The sequence below is a fragment of the Pseudopipra pipra genome, chromosome 8 (assembly GCF_036250125.1).
Source record: "Pseudopipra pipra isolate bDixPip1 chromosome 8, bDixPip1.hap1, whole genome shotgun sequence".
NCBI lineage: Eukaryota > Metazoa > Chordata > Aves > Passeriformes > Pipridae > Pseudopipra > Pseudopipra pipra.
In genome coordinates, this window is record NC_087556.1 from 21,040,402 (window position 1) to 21,062,962 (window position 22,561).

Below are 22,561 nucleotides of genomic sequence, written 5' to 3' on the forward strand. Positions count from 1 at the left end.
CTAAGAGTTATTCAACATCACTCTCTTTCACTGTGAACTTTTTAAACTATTCTGCATGTTAATAGATGCAAGATGTAGAATATTTTACCATTCCCAAAAATATAATTTGGATGTGGATTTGAATGATAGTATCAAATCCATCCTTGCAGAGGACTCAATATCTTGTTAGTGCCTAAAATGAAAGAGCCATTTTTAATGTCCTTCTCATATAGCCTAAGCAAGGGCAAAGACTTTTATTTAAATTTCAGACTGGCAAAAAGAAAGAAGAATTTCAATGGACTGAGTTGTACCACTTACAAAGGCCACTTTTTCTTTTACTTCAAAAATAAGTCAGGCTTTAAAGTTGCATTTGTGTGTGTATCTACTGCATGTTCCTTTCTATGGGAAAATATCTGATGGCCTATGTTCTCTTCTCAGGTAAGCTACTCAACTGACATGTTTGACACAGGGTCAAAAGATGAAAACTGTCTTCTGGTTTAACTGCATCGTGTTACACTGTGCACTTTGGAAGAGTATGGGCTAATTGTGTGTCCTCCTGGAACGAATTCCTGGAGGCACACTCCTGAAACTGGGAAAGCTTGCATTCTCCTGGGAACAAGGCAATCCGATGGTTTCATGGACATTAACTGTGTACTGAAAGTCCATTCTTTTCTTTGGGTAAAAACATCTCTTGAAATTTCTGTTGTTTAAAAGAGAAATCTTCCTAATGAGTCTCAGCATAAATCATGGAAAATGATAAACACAGAAAGAAAAGAATAACAATAAAGTACATGTATAGACACGAACCTACTTTTTCCCTTTTTTCCCCCTTCATCCCATACCCTTACGGTCTTTTCTTCCCATCAGCTACTGCTTTCACCTACCCATATTTTGATTTTTTCTTTTTTTTTTTCATTGCTGTTATCATTCACTCGTTTTTCTCCACCATCACACTTTTTATAATTGCAGGGTCTTAGTTACACTGCTCCTTTGCTACCAATGCTCTAGGGAAAATCCTTTGGAAGAGTTTTTCTTTAAGTTCTGACACAAATTTCACCTACATGTGAATCTTTCACTTCATTTGTTATTTCAATATTCTTTAAAATAGTGCAACTTGTAATATAATACAGCTGACACACCCATAAGAGCCATAAATGTTAACATATATGATAAGTTGTGCCTAAAAACATGCTGGTTCAGTCATATTGCTTATATAGTTCACTTCATTCAGAAACCAGTTATTACAAAACAGCATGAAATTCAATGATTTCTTTTGCCAACTTGTGCTAACTTCATCTCCCAAATTTCACTGACTGACTGGAGGCAGTCAGCTACACAAAGTAATACTTTTTAATTTGTATTTCTGCAGTTATAAAACACCCAGCTGAAGATCACTGTCACATTATGGTGCATCCTGTACAAACACTTTTGAACATATGATCTTTTTTTCTAAGACACTATGATCCAAATGAATAAACATTCATTAACTACATTTCACTAATTCAAGTCATTGCCATGCTATGGCAATGCAGTTCCTTCATTGTGTTGTTACTGTCCTGAAGCAGAGAACAAGTCTTGTTTTCTTGATGTAAAGGATTCCTTTGATTTTACTGGGCTTTACATTTGCCCTACAGTGACTTCCAAATATGAGATGGACTAACTTTTTTTTAACAGAAGAAACTAGCAAAAGGAAAAAAACCCAGGATATTCTGTCCACCACCTATGATTGACAGATAATTTAGAGAAAGAATGGAACCTAGGTATGTTGATTGATGCAACTGGAAAAAATACTGATGGCAAATCTGCCCAGTACATACTACATACCAGTGATACTACCAGTTTAGCTAAGGCTGGAGAATGTAAACAATTTTGGGGCAGAAATTACTGAATATGCTAATGCAGCTACCAGTCCCATGGCTCTTTGATGGGAGACTAGGACTTACAGATGTCAAGAGAATATAAACAACACGTAACTTGAATGAAACCAATAATTTTCTTCTCTTGTTTGTTCAATTAGCAATGTTCATTCATTACTCATAGGAACCACATAGTGCTCACAGGATTCAGAGGAACTCCTGTAGAGATGGGGGGGCTCCAAAACTGAACTCCATCCACCAGCTCAAGGCTACAGAAGGGCCCAGACACAGTGGTACAGATCCTGCAGCAACCAGCTGTCAGCAGCGAGACAACAGCTTGATATAATGTATTCACAAACTTCAGGGAAGTCGTGCACCTAAATCTTCCTTCCTTGCATGTACATAATTTCTTACATGACAAAGAAAAAGGCAAGGGTTGGATAGGAGCACAACTGATAGTAGAAGAAAACTAGAGAGAAACTTAATTTTTCTGAATAACTTCCACTGAATGGGATGTATATCAGTGACTCAAAGGAGCAGTACATAGGAATTTACAAATATAATAGGCACACAGATCAACTTAGATTTGTTAATCAAGAAATTGTCTAAAAGGGAAGCTTCTCAAACTTTTCTACCAACAAGTCCTTCTTCAAAAGAATAAAATCTCCAGATAAAGTTTATTCAGTGCCTTCTCTCATAATGTCCTCGGCAATGACTGCTTCATAAAGTGTTCCAGACACATAGCATGCCAGTTATTGAAGAAATTTAGTATCTTGCCCAAGAAAACTGAAGCATTGGGGTACTGGCATTATGTACAGGGTGTACTTGGAATTTCAATTCAACTACCAAGGCGGGATACAATTTACTGCCATTTAGGTCACAGTTTTACAGGAATTTCCTCTGTAACTACGGGATGAGCTTTCTTGAACAGAAAAGCTTTCCAGAGATATGAAGTTTTCATCATAACAACAGCTCTGTAGGTTTTGAGTTAATTGATTAACTATTTCTAAACCGTGTCTTGCGAAAGTACTGATGACCAAGAGGAAGAGCTGAAAGCTGATTAAACGTGACAGTTGGTAGTATTCAGATAGGGACTCAGATATATCCACCTAAATAGTCTTGACAGCAGCTTTTGCCTACTTTCTTTTTCTTTTCTTTTTTTCTTTTTTCTTAATTTCTGCTTTGATCAACCTCTCAATGAAGCTTTTAGTGATTTCTATGATGAAGTATTTAGAAGATGAAACTGCCCTGCACAGCTCTAAGTCAAGTGTTTCACCTGTACATGACAAATGAGATCAACAATTGCCATTTCCTGTCTCAGTTCCAAAAGTTATAAATTCACCTAACAACAACAAAAAATCCCCTCTTGTTCAACTAAGGCTTATGTTCTTATTCAAAGGCTGTTATCTGCAGGTTTCTAAGTCAAGTTGAGCCAGTACTTCACAAGTTCTGTAATTTTCTAAATACACAGTACAGATTTCTTGTGAGCTCATTTAATTCTTGCATGTATATAGTTTGGTAAGTGGAGAACTAAGAGAATTGTATCTCTTAAATGAACCAGCTTAAAAAAAATAAGAAAATTATTTTCTTATCTAATTTCCATAGTTTAGGTAACTACAGCATTCTTTACTGCCAATTAAGAGATAACATTCAGTTTAAGCATTATACCCTTACACCTCATAGCCTTTTGTGCACAATCTACTATAGTTTCCTTTGGAGAAACTGGTAAGGTTTTTGCCTTAGTGAATCTTGTAGCTAAATTGCCATATGTACATAATTTTAGTTAAGTGAGATATTGATAGATCTACTGAAGTAACAGCATTTGTATACTGAGTTTTCCAAACCTGTTTTCAAGGTGTGCCCCATCACTGTCAGTATGCCAGGATCTAGAGCAAAAAGCTTGTCGATGATCAGCGTGCTATTTGAACTTCTCTGCTGAAAAAGGGGCATTCAGATGAACTGGATACAAGTTCTTTTGCATTGAATTTGATGACTGATTTAATGTCCCAAGGAACACACGTACACCTAATATCTGGCATGTGTGCTTTTAGTTTCTGGCAGTAACAGGGTGGGAATACTTACTGCCAGGAAATGACTGGCTTGCCACCCTGCTTTGATTCTGCAAATCCTTATCAAGATAGTGTATCCAAAGCCATGCTTGTTTTCGACCACCCGCTGTTAATTTCTGTGCATTTGTTTCCAAAGCTTCCTAATTCTTACCAGCTGGCAGGTATAAATCCCATCTCAGTAATGAGCTGGCTTGCTTCTGTGTACAGAGCACTGATTGAGATCTTCCTCGCAAGTATCTACACACACAGCTTGTGATCTGATCCTACTGTGATTTAACTACAGGCTTCTGAGAATCTAGCTGAAAAGGAGAAATCAAAAGTAAGAGATTCCATTGGGGAATTTAAGTGCTTACAAACAAGTAGCCACATTTGTGTGAAGAATTCCCATTTACTTGTAAGAATATAGTACTCTGAAAAAACATTGCGTTGCCACTGCAAGCCAGATAACACACATTTTGCTTGCAGTCATACTCAAGTAACTGTGCCATTTTGAACACAGGGATCCATATGCATGCTGTCATTGTATGATGTAAATACATGAGATACTGAACCTTGAAGTGTCCCTGTTCTGCTCACAGTGTGCCTCAAGCCCTCCTGCCTTAGTGCCAAGTCAATTTACATAGAAGGGAAAAACTAGCAAAGAGACTTGCCTTCCTCCCTGGAAAAGTGAGGATCTGTGTTCTGAAATCCAGGGAGATGCAACTCCTGTTTCGTTGCTGTCTGAAATCTGAGCTCCTTTCTTTAGCTAAATAAGCAGCATTGCACTGAAAACTGGAGAAGCACAAATCCCATTACATAGCACCCTGAGGCTGGGCTTCATGTTACAGATGTAACCTGCTCCTCTGCTTGTTCAGAGAACCTGGGGAGTGCATAACGGGGGGAAAGGGATCAGTAAGCATTGTGAAAGAGCCTCTGTGAAGATGAAAGTCTCAGCAACCATTTCCCTCAGGAAGCAAAAGATGAAATGTTCTGTACTACTTGCTAATTAAAAATTCAAACTGTTGCCTTATGAAAGAAAGGCTTACTTTTATCTTCAAACTCTGAAGTTTTTAAGACTTACTCCTAAACATACTGTTGGGAATTTCTTTCTCTTGGAAAATCCTGATGTTTTTTCAGTTCAAGCCTCCTTTTTGGAATAGAGGCCAGGGGTGGGTGTACCACATTAATTTCAAAGCCTTGGCACTCTGTGGGCTGGCAGCTTGTGAAGGGAGCCATAGCACACCTTTAGAGCCCTCAACCTCCAAGAGTCATGGTGGACAGGTTTGGCAACAGGCTGCAACTTATTCTCTAAGGTCTACTGAAGGGCTCAAGAGCATTCTCCACAGGGAACACAGATGGCAAGAGCTTCGGCAGGCTGCACGCTGGGGGAATCTGAGACAAGCCCGAGCTGAAACACAGTTACTACCACAGGAAATTAATTCAAATTAAACACTGCAAACAAAACAGTGGGGAAGACTGAGCTGTCAGCCTGCCTTTAGCGGCAGAAAATCCTGTGGCTGGGATTAAAGCCCAATGATCTGTTATACAGTTTCTACCTACGAGTTACTTCTGAGTTTATCAGAAGGACAATATTATCTCTCAGTAATGAATAGGAAGAAAGAAGAAAGAGGAGGGCTATATTAAGTAGTAGCAAGAATTTTCCCTTTCAAATAAATTTACATCTGCATTTGTTACACATAACACTAGAGTTCTGAAGGTTGGCAGTACTTCTCACCAGAAAACACATTACAAAATAAATGGACAAGCACCCCAAGAAACTAAACAATGCTTTGGAATGAGAAGAAAATCTATTATACTTTTAAATATCAGGTATCAATTTTCAGATGGAATACATATTGTGTACTACTGATAACTTGAGCTCATAGAAGTGCTTATCCACATGCTTAATTACACACATCATAAACAGAAGTCTGACAAAAATGTATCTTCTAATGTTTCCATGGGACATTATTCTGTATATTAATCACATTGATTGCATTATGACTTTGTGTCTACCCCTAAGATTGAGAAAATGCAAACAGAAATTGCTGAAAATCACCAAGATTTTTCCCCCATGAGTATGCAGAACTTATGGACCTTGTCATTCACAGCCCTTGGCCTCCCAGTCTAAGGGACACCACTATCAGTCTGTAAACTCTGTGTTGCCATGTGGAGGGAGATACTGCTACTGTGGTTGCTTAACTCAGGGGTTACTAACAGCATACGATTATTTTCACTTGAGACTGCTGCCCCTGTTGCAGGACCAACACTGACAGCAACTGGAGGCTATTAACATGTACTTCAGTGCCAAAAGAATACAGATGAGACACAGTTCTCCTCACCCCAGCAAAATAAGGAAACTCCACAATCATCAAGCTAGCATAGTACTTATTTCAGATAAATAGAAGAGGAAGAAGTCCTCTTCTATTTATGAAGCAATGCTCATGGTGGAGAGAAACACCTGGAAAAACTTGTGAAATCAAAATGAAAAAAAGTGAAGCTCCATTTGCAGGTTAGGTTATATCTCTGAAGGAAATTATTTGATTTCAAGAACAGGTATTTGTTACCACCCAGTTGGTTAAGAATCGGGACATTCAGCTTAGGACAGCAACTGCTGACCTCTCGGCCTACCACAAGGTTATCGTTCTTGTCCACTACACACTACACTAGCTCTCCAAAGAATAATACACAAATTGTAATATTCAGGCCTTTTCCTCACAGTATTTAAGTGTACAGGACATCCAAGAAACTACCTCACATTCCAGAACTGTAACCCTAGTCTTTAGGCACTAAAGAACAGATCATAACCAGGAAAAAACTAATTCATGTCAGAGGCTGAGTTTCCTCAGAGGCTAATTCAAGTAGAACAAACTAAAACCTGTTTATTTTTGAAGGTTAATTCCAATTAACCTAGGATCTGAATTGGTAGTGGAATCCCCAAAGTTCCTTCCACCTCACTTTGGGACGCTGCACTATTTACCCAGGCTCCCTGTAAAGGCAGTAGCAAGAAACGGTCTTCAGAGAGCAATGCAGGTTGCAGGAGAGCTTGGTCACCTTCACAGCAGCACATGCCACTTTGATAATCACCCTGTTGAGATGGCCTGTGCCTTAGTGGCTTTAAATGGGATCAAAGTGTGCACATCGGTGTGATCTCAGGTCATACGTTGAGACAAGTGGCATAAGGCATGATGCAGTTACTGCAGCTGTACAGAACCATGAATCTTTCCCAATTTTCTACCTGTTAAACTAGCTGGAGCTGCAAGTTTTTACATGATCATGGCCATGTAATTCACTATGTGTGATTTAACTAACCACACCAAGTCACCTCTGTAAGATGCTGAGATACTGTGGTTATGGAAATAGCACAGAAATCTTTATTGACTAAGGTTTTTTCAGATTATAAAGATCTTTAAGGAGCATGTTAAGTATGACAAGAGCATAAATGCAGAATAGAATAAGGAGAAAGAGGTGGCTCATTGTTAAGTGCTTGCCCTTTCTTGATTCCTGGCCTCTTAAGAGCTTCCTGCTACTACCTACTGTTCTCTTCTTAGACACAACTGTTTCTCAGGCCAGCTGTTTGTGTTTGCTTCTCTATGTCTGTGGAGGGAAGAAGGAAGCAGGAAAGTGGGCTTGCTGGGGACAACATGCTGTCTATACATTGTCTTCAGGGAAAGACAGAGGATCAGGAACTGTTAGGTTGAAAATACCTATGTCAATTCTTTTCAAAGCTGCCCCTCCCTCTATGGTAATCATCCAAGTGTAGCTCTTCCCTCTGTCTTCCAAGCTGGCTCCTTGTAAGTGACTTCACTTCTTTAGTAAAACATGCTATAATATTCTACTGCCCAATGCTCATTAATCTTACACATTGCACTAGTACAACAGAGAGAGAGTAAGCTGTTGTTGAGATAACTGGCTTCCATTAGCAACCATGTGATTGGCAGGACGATAAAGTCTTTTCCCTTGCAGGTCAGCTGCTTTTTAAGAAGAGGGCAATCCTGCTGATCCATCTTTTAGCTACAGTCTCTCACTGAGTCCCAAATCTCCTGCCTTTTAGCTTTGATACGGTTCAAGCTTTCCCCCTTGTATCAGCCCCTACCTGTCATCAGCTCCTCTGTACCAAACAGCGAATATCAGGAGTTTGACCTCAGGGCACAGTCCGGGTGGGCAGGTAAAACCTGACCACTGGACCTACTTCCTTATCTTTCATATCCTGCAATTCATGAAGAAGTATCAAATTCAAACTAAAAAACAGAAGCATGACCTTTTATAAGAACTTTCTGAAAAAGGCTCTGTTGCCTTTCTAAGTATTCTTGAAAAGAACTGTCATCCACCCTATTAAGATAGAAATGGATCACAAAAAAGGAAAAGAGGAAAACTATTGAAAATCCTTACTAAATGATAAAAGTTTTTAACGTGTGCCTACAATACCTTTTGGTGATACACACAAAAATATAGTAAAAAACAAACCAAAACAAATATACTAAAAGTATTCTACATATACAAGCTTCAATTGCAACCCAATAAAGAGACCTTTCCTGTTTAAATGTATCTGAAATCAGACCCATGACATACAGAGCATCCTCTATAACATGTTTGAGAGAACTGTAAGTTGCTAACATAAACTGAGAGTTGTCATAAGCAACGTAATACCTACTTATGCGACATACTCAACAGTTAGTGTTTAAAACATTAAAAGCCATTTATTTCCTGTAGCAAGTATGTACACACCTGGTCCTCCTTCATAGCTGGAAATCATGATTTCCCCTGAAACAAATGCAGACTCTGCAAGGATTTATACCACTTAGGTGGATGACAGAAATCGTGCCAAAATCTCTCAGCATTCTTTCCCTTCAACTAAAATGATCTAAGTACAAATTTGAAGATGTTTAATCATTTTTAACATTGACAGTAAAAAGACAATAAAAAAGAATCCAAAAGAGGAAGGCCGCTAGTCAAGGCAAAACTTGTGGTATTTGAAGTCTGGCAGAGTGCATCTTTACATGTTGAATTCTGGAACTCCTAAAGTACAAGTATCACATGAACAAATCCCTCCTCAAGATTTGTAGTCCACACTTATCCCTGTTCATTGATATATTACTGTGATAATTTAACAGACAACTCTACCTTTTAACTTTTTCATTTAAGAAGACAGTTTAATGAAGTCCTTTCTAACTATTAGGAGAAACTGGAATACTTTTGCCTCAGGAATTTTCCCTTCTGAAATGTCTTTTAATAATCCTGCTGTGAAAAATCTACTAAACTATTAAAAACAAAAATATTCTTACTACATAGATAATTTGGTATGGAATTCTTTCTACTTTCTCTTCTTTTCTGGTGACTTTGACAGGCTCATAATGGTGCTGAAAAATATCACCAACATCCGCAGAAAGCAGTTAATGATTAATTTAATTATTTAGATAACACTTATACTTACAATTTTGTGAAATAATAAATCCTTTGTAAAAGCTAACTTCAAGCATGAAAAGGTTTTGAAAATCAATTGCTATGGGTGGATACAGTGTCCAAATTTACAAAGCTTTTTGTAGATTTTTTAGTAGATTTTGGTCTAGAAAAACCCTCCTTTTTGGCAAGATCTGTGGAAAAGCACTTCCAATATTACGGCATTTAGAATTAAATTTGATATAGAATAAAGATCAGCCAACTGGAATAAAGCTGCTTTCGAACAGTTTGAAAGAATTCTGTGTAACAAATTCAGGAAAGGAAATGTTAAATAATACCATGCCCAATTCTGCTATCCAGGGAGTAGTTGTACAGACAGAAGCAAATGCTCAGAATGGAATCAGGCCAGCACACACCAGGATAACATGTACACTCTTGCAAAAAGGCATCACGAGATCTTTACAAAATTTTCAGGACCAAAATTCAATCTAATATTCATGTAACAGTACCACCAGTAGCACAGTGCCCCCTAACCACACATTGGAGAAACAGTTTTATGCTAAATTACAGGGAATAGTGCCACTAATAACACTTCAAATAACTGCTTTTCACAACTAATTACATGGGAATGCAAAAACATGAAAGGTTCTTGAATTTAATAACTTCAGCATTGGTCAGAAGGGGAAATTAGTAGGATAAAAAACACCAAACTAGTGTCTTACTTGTCTGAGGTCGATGAAAGCTAACTGCAGGGTGTCTCCCTGGAATCCTGGCACAGGCTCAGAACTAGCAAACACTGGAAAAAAAAGGTTAAAATATTACGGATGTAGATTTATTTTTTTTTAAATGTAACAGAAAATCAAGCTCTATTCAATATAAATGCTAGCTATCATTAACTAGTTTCACTGGATTAGTTTAAACTAATAACTCATAGTGATTAAAACTAAACAAACTAACAAACAACTTTTCCATCATTTTTACAGTAATCCAAAAGAATAATACCTTTAGGAGTATTGCTAGAAATTTTACTTAAAATTCTAACCCAGTAGCAATGCTACAACCACAGAAACCAACATACTTTTTGGCCTGAGGTGCACGATTACTGAAGAATTTTGAAATAATACCAATTCCATGGTTGTCAACATATTTTCAAACATCTGCTTTTGTTACAGCATTCATGCTATAAAAACTTCACCTCTAGCCAAAGAGCAATAAAGGAAAAACACTAAGGTGGGAGTTAGTTTAATGTGTAGACAACTGGTAGAAAGCTCTACGTGCCACAGTCAGAACAGAGCTGAAATGCCTGTTCACGCCTTTTAGCCCATTTGTCAGTAATGAACTTTGCTCATTTTGAACCCAAAAAAAGGCTGCCAAAATCAGAAGGCAAAACTATATTCAAAATACATAAAATGGTAACACAGTAATGAAAGAAAGCTATTGTTTAAATCAGAAAATGATCAATAAATACCAAACTTAAAAATAAATACACTTTTTGTTGTTATTATCCCAGTCACAAGTTAATAACAAACACCCACTGCCCCACATCACCACTCAGGTAAGATATCTTATTTCAAAAGAACTTAAAAGTATTTTTCTTATGCCCTTCAGTCAGAGCTCTTAACAAAACAAAGTAGGTACTACTGCAAGAGTTTTAGAGAAGTATCATCTGAGGCAGTGAAAGGTAACATTTTTTTCTGACTCTGAGAAACTGGTCATTCAGTGGTAGAGGAAACAGAACATATGCATCCAAAAAATTTTCAGATACAGAGCTAAGCTCTACTATGCCACATGGACTCCTACTAACATGTAGTACAATGAAATCCTTAACATATTTTTTTAAATGGCTAGTTAGAAAATTTGGATTAAGTAAAATCCAGAAAAACATTAGTGTCTGAGCTAACACAATGGTAAAATAATGGCCTCGACCATTTACTTCTGACTGTATGGGTTTAACTTAAAGCAGACTAATGAATTCAGACAGACTATTCACAAGTCCAAAAAAGATTATATGGAATACAATTGTAAATACAGACTCTTACTTAAATGGTACAAGAAATTAATAAGACCATCTCAGAATAATTAAGAATAGCTTAGTAACAGATGAATATAGTATCAGAGTAACAGCTTTACCAGCAGAGGCAGAATTTATTACTTGTATTACAGTAGTGCAAAAATTTTTTTATGAGAGCCACGTAATAGGAGAATGAATTAAACTGTAATACTTCTTTGTCAAGTAAAGAAATAAAAAATAGCAATCAAATGCCTTAGAGAGATCGCTGTAATGTCTCAGACAAGTACTAATAGCAGTTGTCAAATGCTCACTGATTACTGTATTCAAGTCTGAATTCTAAATTGTCTAGTTTTCCTACTTTATAAGCAACACCAACTTTCTAGGGGAGTTTTCAGGGAATTTTAATCGACCACAAAGACACTTTCAAAATAAAAATTAAGAAAAATAAAAAACAGTAGAAAAAGCATATCCTACACTCAGCATTTTATAGAGGGAGTTTTCTAATAATAAACTCTTTAAAAGCAGCAAGAAGAAAGCAGCCTGTACAACCACCAAACCAGAGAACAACAAAAGATGTCCATGCCTATGCAAGCACCCTTCTGAACAGCCTTGGCTAAAGGCTTGCAGGTCCACATGGCTGCCTTCTGCAGGTATTTTATGGCCACTGGGACCAGCCTTTGTTCAGGGACAGCCAGGCTGGCCTCTGTGGGCAGCCAAACACAGCGTTTGAAATGGGAACACCACACTATAGCAGGGAACTCCAAGCAAAGCTCCATAGCAAAGAGCTAAAAAGAGATACATGAGTTGTGAGCTATGGCAGCACACTAACAAGGAAGATAAGCTTGATGGTCAGAAGGGGTCTTTTCTAGACCTCTTAAATCAGAAAGGAGAAGCCTTACTACTCTTGAAAGGTAAGGCCCATCTGTACCTGACTCTGTATAACTTTCTGTTCACAGACAGTACACTGAGACCAGCTTCCTCCACTACTGAGTCTGAGCTCCTCCAGCCACTCCACAATGGTAGCACTGGGAAAAGGAAGGTCAATGGCAAAGAAAGGGCCACAGAACTGAAAAGTAAATATGACTGAAAAGTGTGACCTGTGGAAAATCGTTTCAGTTAGCTATTGGCACTACACAGTTCAGGAGGTACCTTCCTACAGTGGGATACTCTTACATGCCACAGGGCAAATATTTGCATCTTTTCTGCAGTTCATCTGGCTAAGGTAGTTTGGAATTTATCCTAATGCATTAAATAATGCAGAATGATTTAGTTTCTATACATAGTACCTACTATCATCACAGTTACAGAACAAGAAGCACACAATGTACCAAACTTAATTATTGTATAAGTTTTGTTCTCATTACCTAGAATTTTATATAGTGAATGCATTTACAACATCAGGGACACTCATTATAGCACAAGCATTTATTCTCACATTTGGATCACTTTGACAGGTGACTACAGTAGAATTTGTTTCATTATTACAATTTCATGAGTTCAAAGGGCAAAAAGATAATCTACTTATGGTAACGGTCAGACAGTTCCCCCTCCGCCCTCAGCTCAGGGCTTTTAAGTTTGCTAACAATTTTACAAAGCTAATTAAATATTTTCTACTGCACAGCATTTTAGGAAGATATTATAAGAACAGGATTAACATTCTTAATGTCTTTGTCCTAAGGGTCCTTTTCCAGATAGTAATGAAACATTGTCATATATACATCTTTTAAAATCTTCACCCCCTACAATCATTCTAGGTTTAAAGAGGATTTGGAAGGGTAGGGGGCTGCTTGGTTGTTTGTTTTACTGTGCATAAAAGCATTCAGGAATTTTATCATAAAGGAGAATGAAATACAAAGATCACCACTGAACGGTTATTTTTAGGGAGAAACAATTGGCTGCTTGGCGGTTTGAATCACAAACTTAAATGTCTGGGAAAGATCAGCTGAAAATACACATTACATCAATCTGGTATTCACAAGATTTTTGTTAATATCTTTTTTCATTTTGCTGATACTATGTAGACCTTTCCTGTATATACAGAACAAGATCTTTGGCACAATGTGTGTCCTCAATATGTAGAATCTCAACATACTTCGTATAACAAGCAGTTTAGGAATATAAAGAAGGTAGGATCTAATGAAAAAAATATGTAGTAACACAAAAACAGGCTGGGAGGTAACACATACACTATAATGTTAAATGTAAATATTGTAAAGATTATTTCAGTCCATTTTCTTTTGAAGATTTTGCTTTGATCTTTTAATTATATTTTGTGTACAGGATATATGTGATTTTTATATATATGTGTGTTAATGGAGATCTTAAGAAAAAGGCCGTGTCTGCTAAATGGAATTTAAGACTTCTTTCCCTGTAAATTGTACTGAATTTCCACAAAAATCTAGATATATTACCAGGTCTCTTCATTTAGACTCTCAAACCCCCAACTTTTACACATCATATGGTTGTGCCCTTCTGCTGGTCTGGGAATTCTGTACCTAATTCCTGACAAACAGCTTTGCCACTCAATGGCAGAAATTAAAAACTAGAGTCCAGACTTCGAATCAAAAGCTAAATTAGGACAGTTTTACTTCAGTCTCATAGCACTGATTCACAGGCAGGACAGCAAAGGTACAAATGTATTTTTAAAGGAAGAGTGGAGAATCAGGTGACAATCTCAGCAGCCAGCAGCCACTTTGCAGCCCTGTTGGATGCTCCAGCTGTTCAAACACGCCTGGAGGGGAGCCTTGTTGAGGGAGCTGCCAGCTGGCCAGGCAGCAGCCCCCAGCCCTGGCCCCAGCACCAGCAAGATCGGCCGCTTCCCCTCACTCCGTGCTGCCATATGTGACCAGCAGATGAAGGATGGTCTCAAGTGAGTTAAGTTAACCTGGCTTCCCAGAGGGAAGAGGTGGCAGGTAAAGTGAGGGGCCTCCAGAGGAGAATACAGTGCTTTTTCATGGAAAAACAGGATTTGGGTTCCCCAGCTTCCGGCATGCCCACCTGGAGATTACCTTTGTGTACACCCCACAGAGAGCACTTTGGTCAAGATACCACTTTCTCTTGGAAACTGCAGCTCTCCACATATTGGGTGAAAAAGGAGGGACTGTCAGGAAGCCCTGTGTAGGGCTGATAAGGAAGATACACAGCATCCTGCTTGGCACTAATTCTTCACTAACTCATGCTCATTTATAGGCAGGACCCAAAACTTTTCATCCTTGCACAGAATCATATTTAGGTGAAGATAGACACCCACTCAAACATATTTCATTCTGCCAATTCATCCTGCCTCACAATTCAGCAGTGTTAAAATGCATAAATTATAAAAATTACATTTAGCTCTTCCAAAAATTAGAATTTCTGACAAGTTCTAATTCCTTAATAAAAAGCTGATGTAAGGTATGTAGATCTGGATGGTGTCTCTGAAAAGCTATTCTTTTATTATACACACCTTTCTTCTTGTAAAGTGGGATACAGCAGCCCACATTTGACTTTCATCTTCAAGAAATAGCAAATAGCCTCCCCTTCCCAATCCATTTTCCTCCTGAAAATGGAGAACTGAAATGCGATGTCCAAGCAAAAGACTATACTTTGGATATTATTCAGTGGAACCTGTATGTTCTGTTTTCTGAACACTGTTCCAAGAATCCTAATCACCCTACTGGAAGATAACCACTGATAAAGAGTGGTGTAAAATATGGAGGTAAAACACTGCTCCAGGCTATAAAATATGTAGAGAGAGTGGAGAAATACTTCAATTAGAACAGGACAAACTAAAATCAAACTGAAAGCTTTTGGAATGTTTGCAAGGAAACCAAAAAACTTGTTAGAAGAAGAGCAAGAAGATGACCACATTTTTTTTTTAAATGAATCATTAAAGAAGACCAGCTGATGCTATTACTATTGTTAAGCAAAAATACCAGATGCTTCCAGATTTTCTGCTCTGCTCTTTAAAGTTAGGTACTATAGGTACTACACTGCACAGAAATTTAGTGCAGGATAATGAAATCGAAGTTCACCACCAGATCACTTCCTTCCCTTCCACCTTCATTTCTTGGAAGTCCACTTATCATTTTACCTATTCACTGCGAAGACTAAGAACTTCAGCACTTACTGACTTTAACAGATTGCTGCTCATTAGCAGATCGTTGGGTTGTTGGTTGGACTGTTTATTGTTTTTTAATGGAAAAGAAAAAAACCTGACAGGTAATCACATTTTTCTGCTTTTATTTAGATGTCTCCAGTTCATACAAGAGAGAATAAAATTACAATGTTAAAGATCAGAAAAAATATCTAGAATATTGCCAAGAATTTTTAAAATGTATCTTCAGATATTCATAACTTTCTACATCTCACCTAACTTCACAGTTAAAAATGCATGAGTATACTCTACTGTGTCTAGAAGTAAAATGTCAAACTCATGTATACAATACAGTAGAAAACTACCCAACAGTTGTGAATTATATGCACACTCTAAGCACTAATTGAAATGTCACTGTCATATCCATTAATCCCAAAGCATCAAAGAATAAAGCTGGGGGAGGGTGACGAACAAGAACATAAATCACAGGCATCACAGTGAGGCCTGGAATGTGCTTGTGATGGACCTTATGAATGAAACCACATCAGCAAAGCTGTCTGAGCAAAATCTTGTGTCAATCCTTTATTCCACAGATTGCAAAATGTCGTCTGTTGTCACATACTATCCTGACAATAATTACATAATTACATTTAAACTATTCAAAGGGTTTCTGTGCAAAACCAATTTTTTTTCTAACATGCTTGAAAAGCTTTGCACAAAGGAAGAAATAAAGCTTATTCTATTTGCATTTGTACAGCACATGCTAAAAGTTGAACAGTGGTGGAAAGAAAGTGTTTCAGTCTTCAGGTTACTAGCTTTCTGAAAATGTCTTATTTTGGCCCAAGCTTCGTCATGTCCTGTCCATGCCATATGCTCCCAGAGTGAAATAGTGAATTGGTTAATCTATACAGAGTACTGAAGTACTGCATTGTTCACAGCTGGTATTTTAAATATTAGAAACTGAATAATTGGTAATGGGTAAGTTTTCTTAACTGTTACACTAGCAGATGACTGTTCAGTGGGTACCCTAATTCACCTTGTCTAGATGAATGATTATGATGTCAGTATTACAAATACTATGTAATTTCTGTTTTTACAACTGGGATCTTTTTTACATCTAGAAAACTAGACAAATGAACAAACACATACCCCTATCCACATACCTGACAAGAAGACTATTAAATTTGCAACATCAAGTGTACTAAAAGCAAAAGAAGTCAAACCATGATATGTTTGGCCAACTTGTACAATCACGAGACAAATTTTAATGTCACAATCACAAATACTTTTTCAATCTGACTCAGATAATCCCATCAGTTCATTCCATGCACTGAAAGGCCTTAGGGCTGGATAGTGAAGGACTGTCAGAAAGATGCCTGCTCTACCTGTTATAGAGTTTAGCTGGAATGTAACAAAGGCAGGAGAAGGAAAGACAAGTGTATGGTTATAATGTCAAAAATGACCCTTAACTCTGTCCTGGACTCCCACAAGAATCCTTTGTGATCCTAATCAAATTGCTTGAAATCAAATTTCCAGTCTCCCATAGGTGGCTTCTAATTGAGTAGTCATCAATTTTTTTCACATATCCAAACTAAAAACCTCAGGATACAACTTATAGAACTGCCCCATTATACAGCTGTCACCAAAATCACCAAGACCCATGCTTCAAATACATAATAGAAAAGATACTTTGGAAGAAAACACAGCAGAAGAATCTGAAAATATGCATTGAAAAAATCACTAGTCAGTCTTTCCACTGTATCTCAGTCATCAACTATAAAACAATTAAAACTATATTCACGGAATTAACTTCCTTCATACAGATTAAGAGCTCGCCCTCAACTATGAGCTCTATGCAAAACATGAGGTAATTAATCCTGCCTTCAGTGCTGGATTGAACTTGAACCAGTTTATAAAATAACTCTGATGCCATATTTTAAATGGTGAGAATAAAACAACATCTGATGTACACTAAATGAGTACTAGTATTCTGTATGGTGAGTGAGGCAGTAGCAGCTTTAGGAGTAAGAAGACCCTGTGTAACAGCACATTTAAAATTTGTACCATAATAGATGAACTCAAGAACAAAAATTAAAATTCCACAGACCTTTGACCTTTTTTTTTTTCTTAACAATTTCAACATAATATTTATATTGAAGTTTTGGGCAATGCTGTACTAAACTATTGTCTTTACTGGATACAGTGATTACGATCCCATTAGGAATAAAAACAATGTATGTTTCAATCACATACTTGAGTTAAAAAAAAAACTTTATAAAAAAATTCCCAGAAATTTTAACATACTCATAAATATTTTTACAAGAAGATATACTGTCATATTAATCATTTCATAAAAGACAAAGTTTTAGTACATTATGGAAAAAGATAACTTACATTATCTAACTTTTTTCAGTGTTAAGACAGATGTAGGTTGGAATATATACTTACATTCACACTGGATCACATCTAAATTAAACTGCTGAATTGCTCCCATGCTTATTTGTTTTAATTCGCTGTCCAGTAGCATCTGCATTAGGGACATTGAAAGATGCTGGCAGGCTGACATGCAAGCTGTCTGGGCCACTTTTCCCTAGTAGAAAAAGCAATAGGTTTTAAGATAGAAACAAATGATATGTCACTAAAGAACTACTTGTCTGATTTGATTTCAATATACACTCAAAGTCTTAATGATACAGGACTTAGATTAGGAAAGAGATCACACTTCCTGTTATTTCTCTGACATGTTAGCTTTGTTTCTATTAGATCAAATGGATAACTAGATTAAATATATGTCAAAGGAATTATTTATATTTCTTCCATAAATCCAACAGTTTTCATGAATACAAGGACTTTTCCAAAACATTATAAGTTGCTGAAGCATATGAAGATATGAATAGCTTTGTGGTTTTATTCAAATATTTTAAACCCAAACAGAATGAAAGCAAGAATGTTATGAAAACCAACACGCTGCATATTTTTAACAATAGTAAATAAAAACCTCCCAAACTTTATATAAACAAAAACGATTGCTATGAGTTGGGGCATTTCTCATAATAGCTTGTGCTAATTATTGTTACTTTAATTGCTTGAATTCCATCTCAAAGCTTGTAGCTAAATTATTTAAAATATTCATGTTTATCCATCATCTTTTCAGCGCTTAATAAATCAGTGTTGTCAATAATCAACTACTTACAAAATGAAATGTAGCCCTCTGCTGTACAATATAGAAATAATTTCCCAATCACAGTCTCACTAGTAAGATAATGCTCTTTATCATCTACATGTAATTGAGACAAATTTTCCAACATTAGACCAAAAAACAAAACACAAAGTCAGACATTAACTTCATAATCAATTATTAAAAATTTAGTACAGAAAAATTGAAAGATAATGAAATTCCACCTTAAAGCTAAGAAAACCATTTAAGACCAGATATTGAACCAGATGGCACCAATCTATTCATAGCACTGCCATCTTTTAAAGCAGAGTGATCTTGGCTTTCAAATGCAACTATATGAATCTCTGTAGTTTAATGTACTTAAACCTCGCTTTTCAATTGATGTCTATGTTACAATGTATATTGAAACAAAGGTAACAACATGCACAAAATAAATCACAATTATGTAATACAGCTACTGGAGCACACACCACTATTTTTTACTTCTATCCATCAGTGAAGTGATGACACCTGTTTCTCTAAACCAATGGCTCCCCAGCTGTTTTCTGCAAAGTCAGGTTAAGCAATTCACTGTTGAATCCCAGAAACACATACAAGCAATGAAAGATTATAATAGACAGCAGTTCACTGTCCCAAAAAGTTTGGAAAGTTCTGCTCCAGCTTCTGAAGAGTCAGATCTTATCCTTAATAACTCAACTAGCTCACATAATTGACTTTTCATGTACAGAAAATTTTCATAACAGAAAGCAGATTTGGCCCTAAATATTTTGTACTTTAAAAATCCATTATTTGTTAAAAGGTAATTAACAAATTGTGTAGCAAACACAATGGGAAGCCTTCAACTCTCCTCATGTTCACACTGAAACATTAAATGGCTGTTGCTAATACCTCCTTAGCAGTAGGACACCTTGAACTGTTAGGAGCTTTATATCTAAAATGACATGTCAGTTTCTTAATTGAAAATCTCAGAAAAGCACATAACATTTTTGAGCAAAATAGATGAACTGGCAACAAGGAATGTAAGAAACAATGCAAGAACAGCATGCTTAAAAGTCTCCCAAATCCAATGGTAATTACACCGGGAGACACGTAGCTCTATTCCCCAAGCAGAACAATACCAATAGGAATTGCGGGGGGGGAGGTGGAGAAGAAAAAAAACAGGGGAAAAAGGAAGGAAAAAAGGAGGTGAGAACGGGAATCAATGGGCCACAGTTCATGTAATTACAGTGTAGTAGATTTGAAATACTTAATGGAAATGTCATTTTGATTTAATGGAACAACTAGTGCATCTCTGTTTAATGTACTGCTCCATCAAATCAGCTCCATGTCCTATTTATGCTGCCACTATAATGTAATAAAAGTTCAACCAGATTAATAGGTTGTCACGAAAAATTTTAACATTCAGTTTATTTCATATGCAAACAATCTGTACTCCTCTGTTATCTTCAATAAAAGACAGAATTTTATATTTCTAACAAGCATGTGTAGTTAATTGTTACAATCTGGCAAATATCAATAGTACTGGAGCACAAGGTAATGGTTACAATACAGAAATGACATGGTTAAAGCCACTTGGACTTTAAATAAGTATTAATACATGTACATTTAATGTTTATTTTAACATTTCATAAAATGGAAACATCCTAACATATAAACTATTTCCAACTATGTAACTTGAACTACAGGCTTATTGTTCAAATGACATATCAAAAAATAACAGAAGTTTACTATACACAGTTAATACTTACTCAATAAAATCACTCAATATTCTCAAATTTAGAGAAAAAATGAAGCTACACATACCTCTCAAAATGCTGAATTTTAACTGAAATAAATGTGAACTACACTGTTCTCCTCTTCAAAATTCAGTGCTTCCCAATTCAAAATACGTTGGATGTATGATACTCAGAAAAGATGAAATTAAAATTTATGTTTGAAAAATGAGATCTAGTTAAAAATCCGTCTCCGAATTTCCACCATCTACCAATTAATCAGTTCCTCACCATGCTTTCATACAGCATTTTGAAGAGGAAACATAAGGATTCATGAACATAGCAATAACATTTATTTTCCAGAATTAAATCCCAGTTAGTTTTAAAACATTATTGATGTTTTTATTTACCAGTTTGTTGTTTGGGGTTTTTTTAATTACTATTATTAATTTTTAAGGGGGGCAGGGGTGGCCGTGGTTATCTAGCAATTAAATACCTATATTCAATAGCATGCAGAGATTCAGCAGGCTTCTCACATTCTCCCCAGTTGCCTCCCATTTGGAGACACTACTATTGTCTCTGCTGTGCCTATGCTAATTGCTGGTGTCTACAAAACCTATTCTTCCACTCAACCAATGTAAAGTTTAGGAAACAAGGACCCTATTCTATAAGCAAAAACACCTGCTAACAGTGTTAAAGGAAACTGGTTTTTTCACCCAGCCTTCACATTTTGCTGAAATACAAGTTTGTAAAAAGAGAAAACCCTTAGACAAACTTCTTATATTTCAAAGGAGCTTGTAAAGAGAATTTGCTGACATATTAAATCCTTTTTTATAGGATCCAAAAGCTTTTCTCCGAAGAACAATTGTAGTAAAGAGACATTTGGCTCCTAGGAATTCCCAAAGGGTCAGCCATATGCATCCTTCCACGGCACCTTCGCGGTGCTGCTTTCTAAAACCCATGCTAGCTGTCTCAAAAGCAGCTTTCATCATTCACTATGGTGTCAGTCAATATGATTTATGGACTGCATTTCAACAAAGTCAAAGCATATAGAATGAGAAATATGACTACAATCTGCTAATTTGTTTTGTATTGAGCCACTTAGGAGTCAAAGACCTGATGTCAGGCTGAGACCAGCAACACAATTAACCAGCCAGTGACAGATTCATCCATCCTCCCTGCCAGGCTGTGCCAATCAAAGACAGCATGAAGCAGCATTTGGAGAAATCAGTAAGAAAACTCATTCTCTAAGTAGCCTGTGAAGGCTGTTGATTGACAGTTTTTGAATATGGTTGCAGAAAACCACCACCCCTCCGCCCCCACTGCAAGCTGTGAAATTAGACTTTTGCTGCCAATCACAGAAACAATAAAATAACACAAACTGCCATCCTCAGCATAAAAAGAAAATAACAAAACTTATCTGTTAGAAATCTAAGACGTTAAGATGAAGAATTAATTTAATAATATGAAAGGAAAATGTCATTCTTTCTGAAAATGCAAAGAAATTAAACATACAGATTTTATCAGTCGGAGCTAAATCCAATTTTTGAACTATTGATAAAATACAAGTATACTAAAAGCACTAGTGGAATTTTTAAGAGTTAATTTTACCTACAGCCTCTGCCCCAAATGCTACTGAAACAATGAAAAATACCTAATTGAAAGTAATTTGTAACTGTTGTTTTTCAATGGTCACTCTTTTCCAAAGAGTTGTCCAGTACTAACTTTGTATTTGCATTATATTTGTATTGACAAGGGACATACCTAGAATAAAATTTCAGCTAATTCTAAACTTAGATTAAAAGCACTTATATACAGACCCATTATAATTTCAAATTACCTGATCTGAAATTAGAAGGTAACATTTTTCCTTAACAGTTCAAAATTAAACTTAAAAAAAGGCAGGTCCTTAATAAAAATTTGATCAGCCAATTTATTTCAGGAGATGAATGGCTGTATAATGAAATTTTAATTTGCTTTTTGATTCAGAGCATCTAATGGTACTATAAACTGCAACATGAACTTAAAATAGGATGTAAATATAATCTCAAAAGACTCAATTCTTATGAATTTAGAAAACAGAACCATTAAAAACTGCATAACTCTCAAATTATAACCTTTCAAATTCCACGCAGCTTCTGTGCTCTGCTTTGCTGAAATTCTGCTAGTCCTTAGTCATGGCATAACCAGCAGACTGAGACCTATGCAACATTAACAGGAAGTATTTCTACACAAAATATTCAATATTCATAGTGCTCATGACACCTATTACCTCAACAGTTCAACATGACACTGATTATTC

At 36.5% G+C, this 22,561-nt stretch overlaps 1 protein-coding gene across 11 annotated transcripts in view; it reads right to left on the reverse strand.

Moving 5' to 3' along the window:
- EXOC6 (exocyst complex component 6) overlaps positions 1–22,561 on the reverse strand; it is an 86,972-nt gene that overhangs the window by 14,379 nt on the left and 50,032 nt on the right. For 9 of the 11 annotated variants that reach the window (XM_064662916.1, XM_064662917.1, XM_064662915.1 and 6 more), the window contains 2 exons: positions 17,818–17,959; positions 10,006–10,079 (listed from right to left, as the gene is read on the reverse strand). In XM_064662916.1, the coding sequence (XP_064518986.1) occupies positions 10,006–10,079; positions 17,818–17,959 (216 nt within the window). Of the gene's footprint in view, positions 1–4,056; positions 4,204–10,005; positions 10,080–17,817; positions 17,960–22,561 lie in introns of those variants that run through there. The other 2 variants (XM_064662923.1, XM_064662926.1) reach the window with 2 other exon arrangements.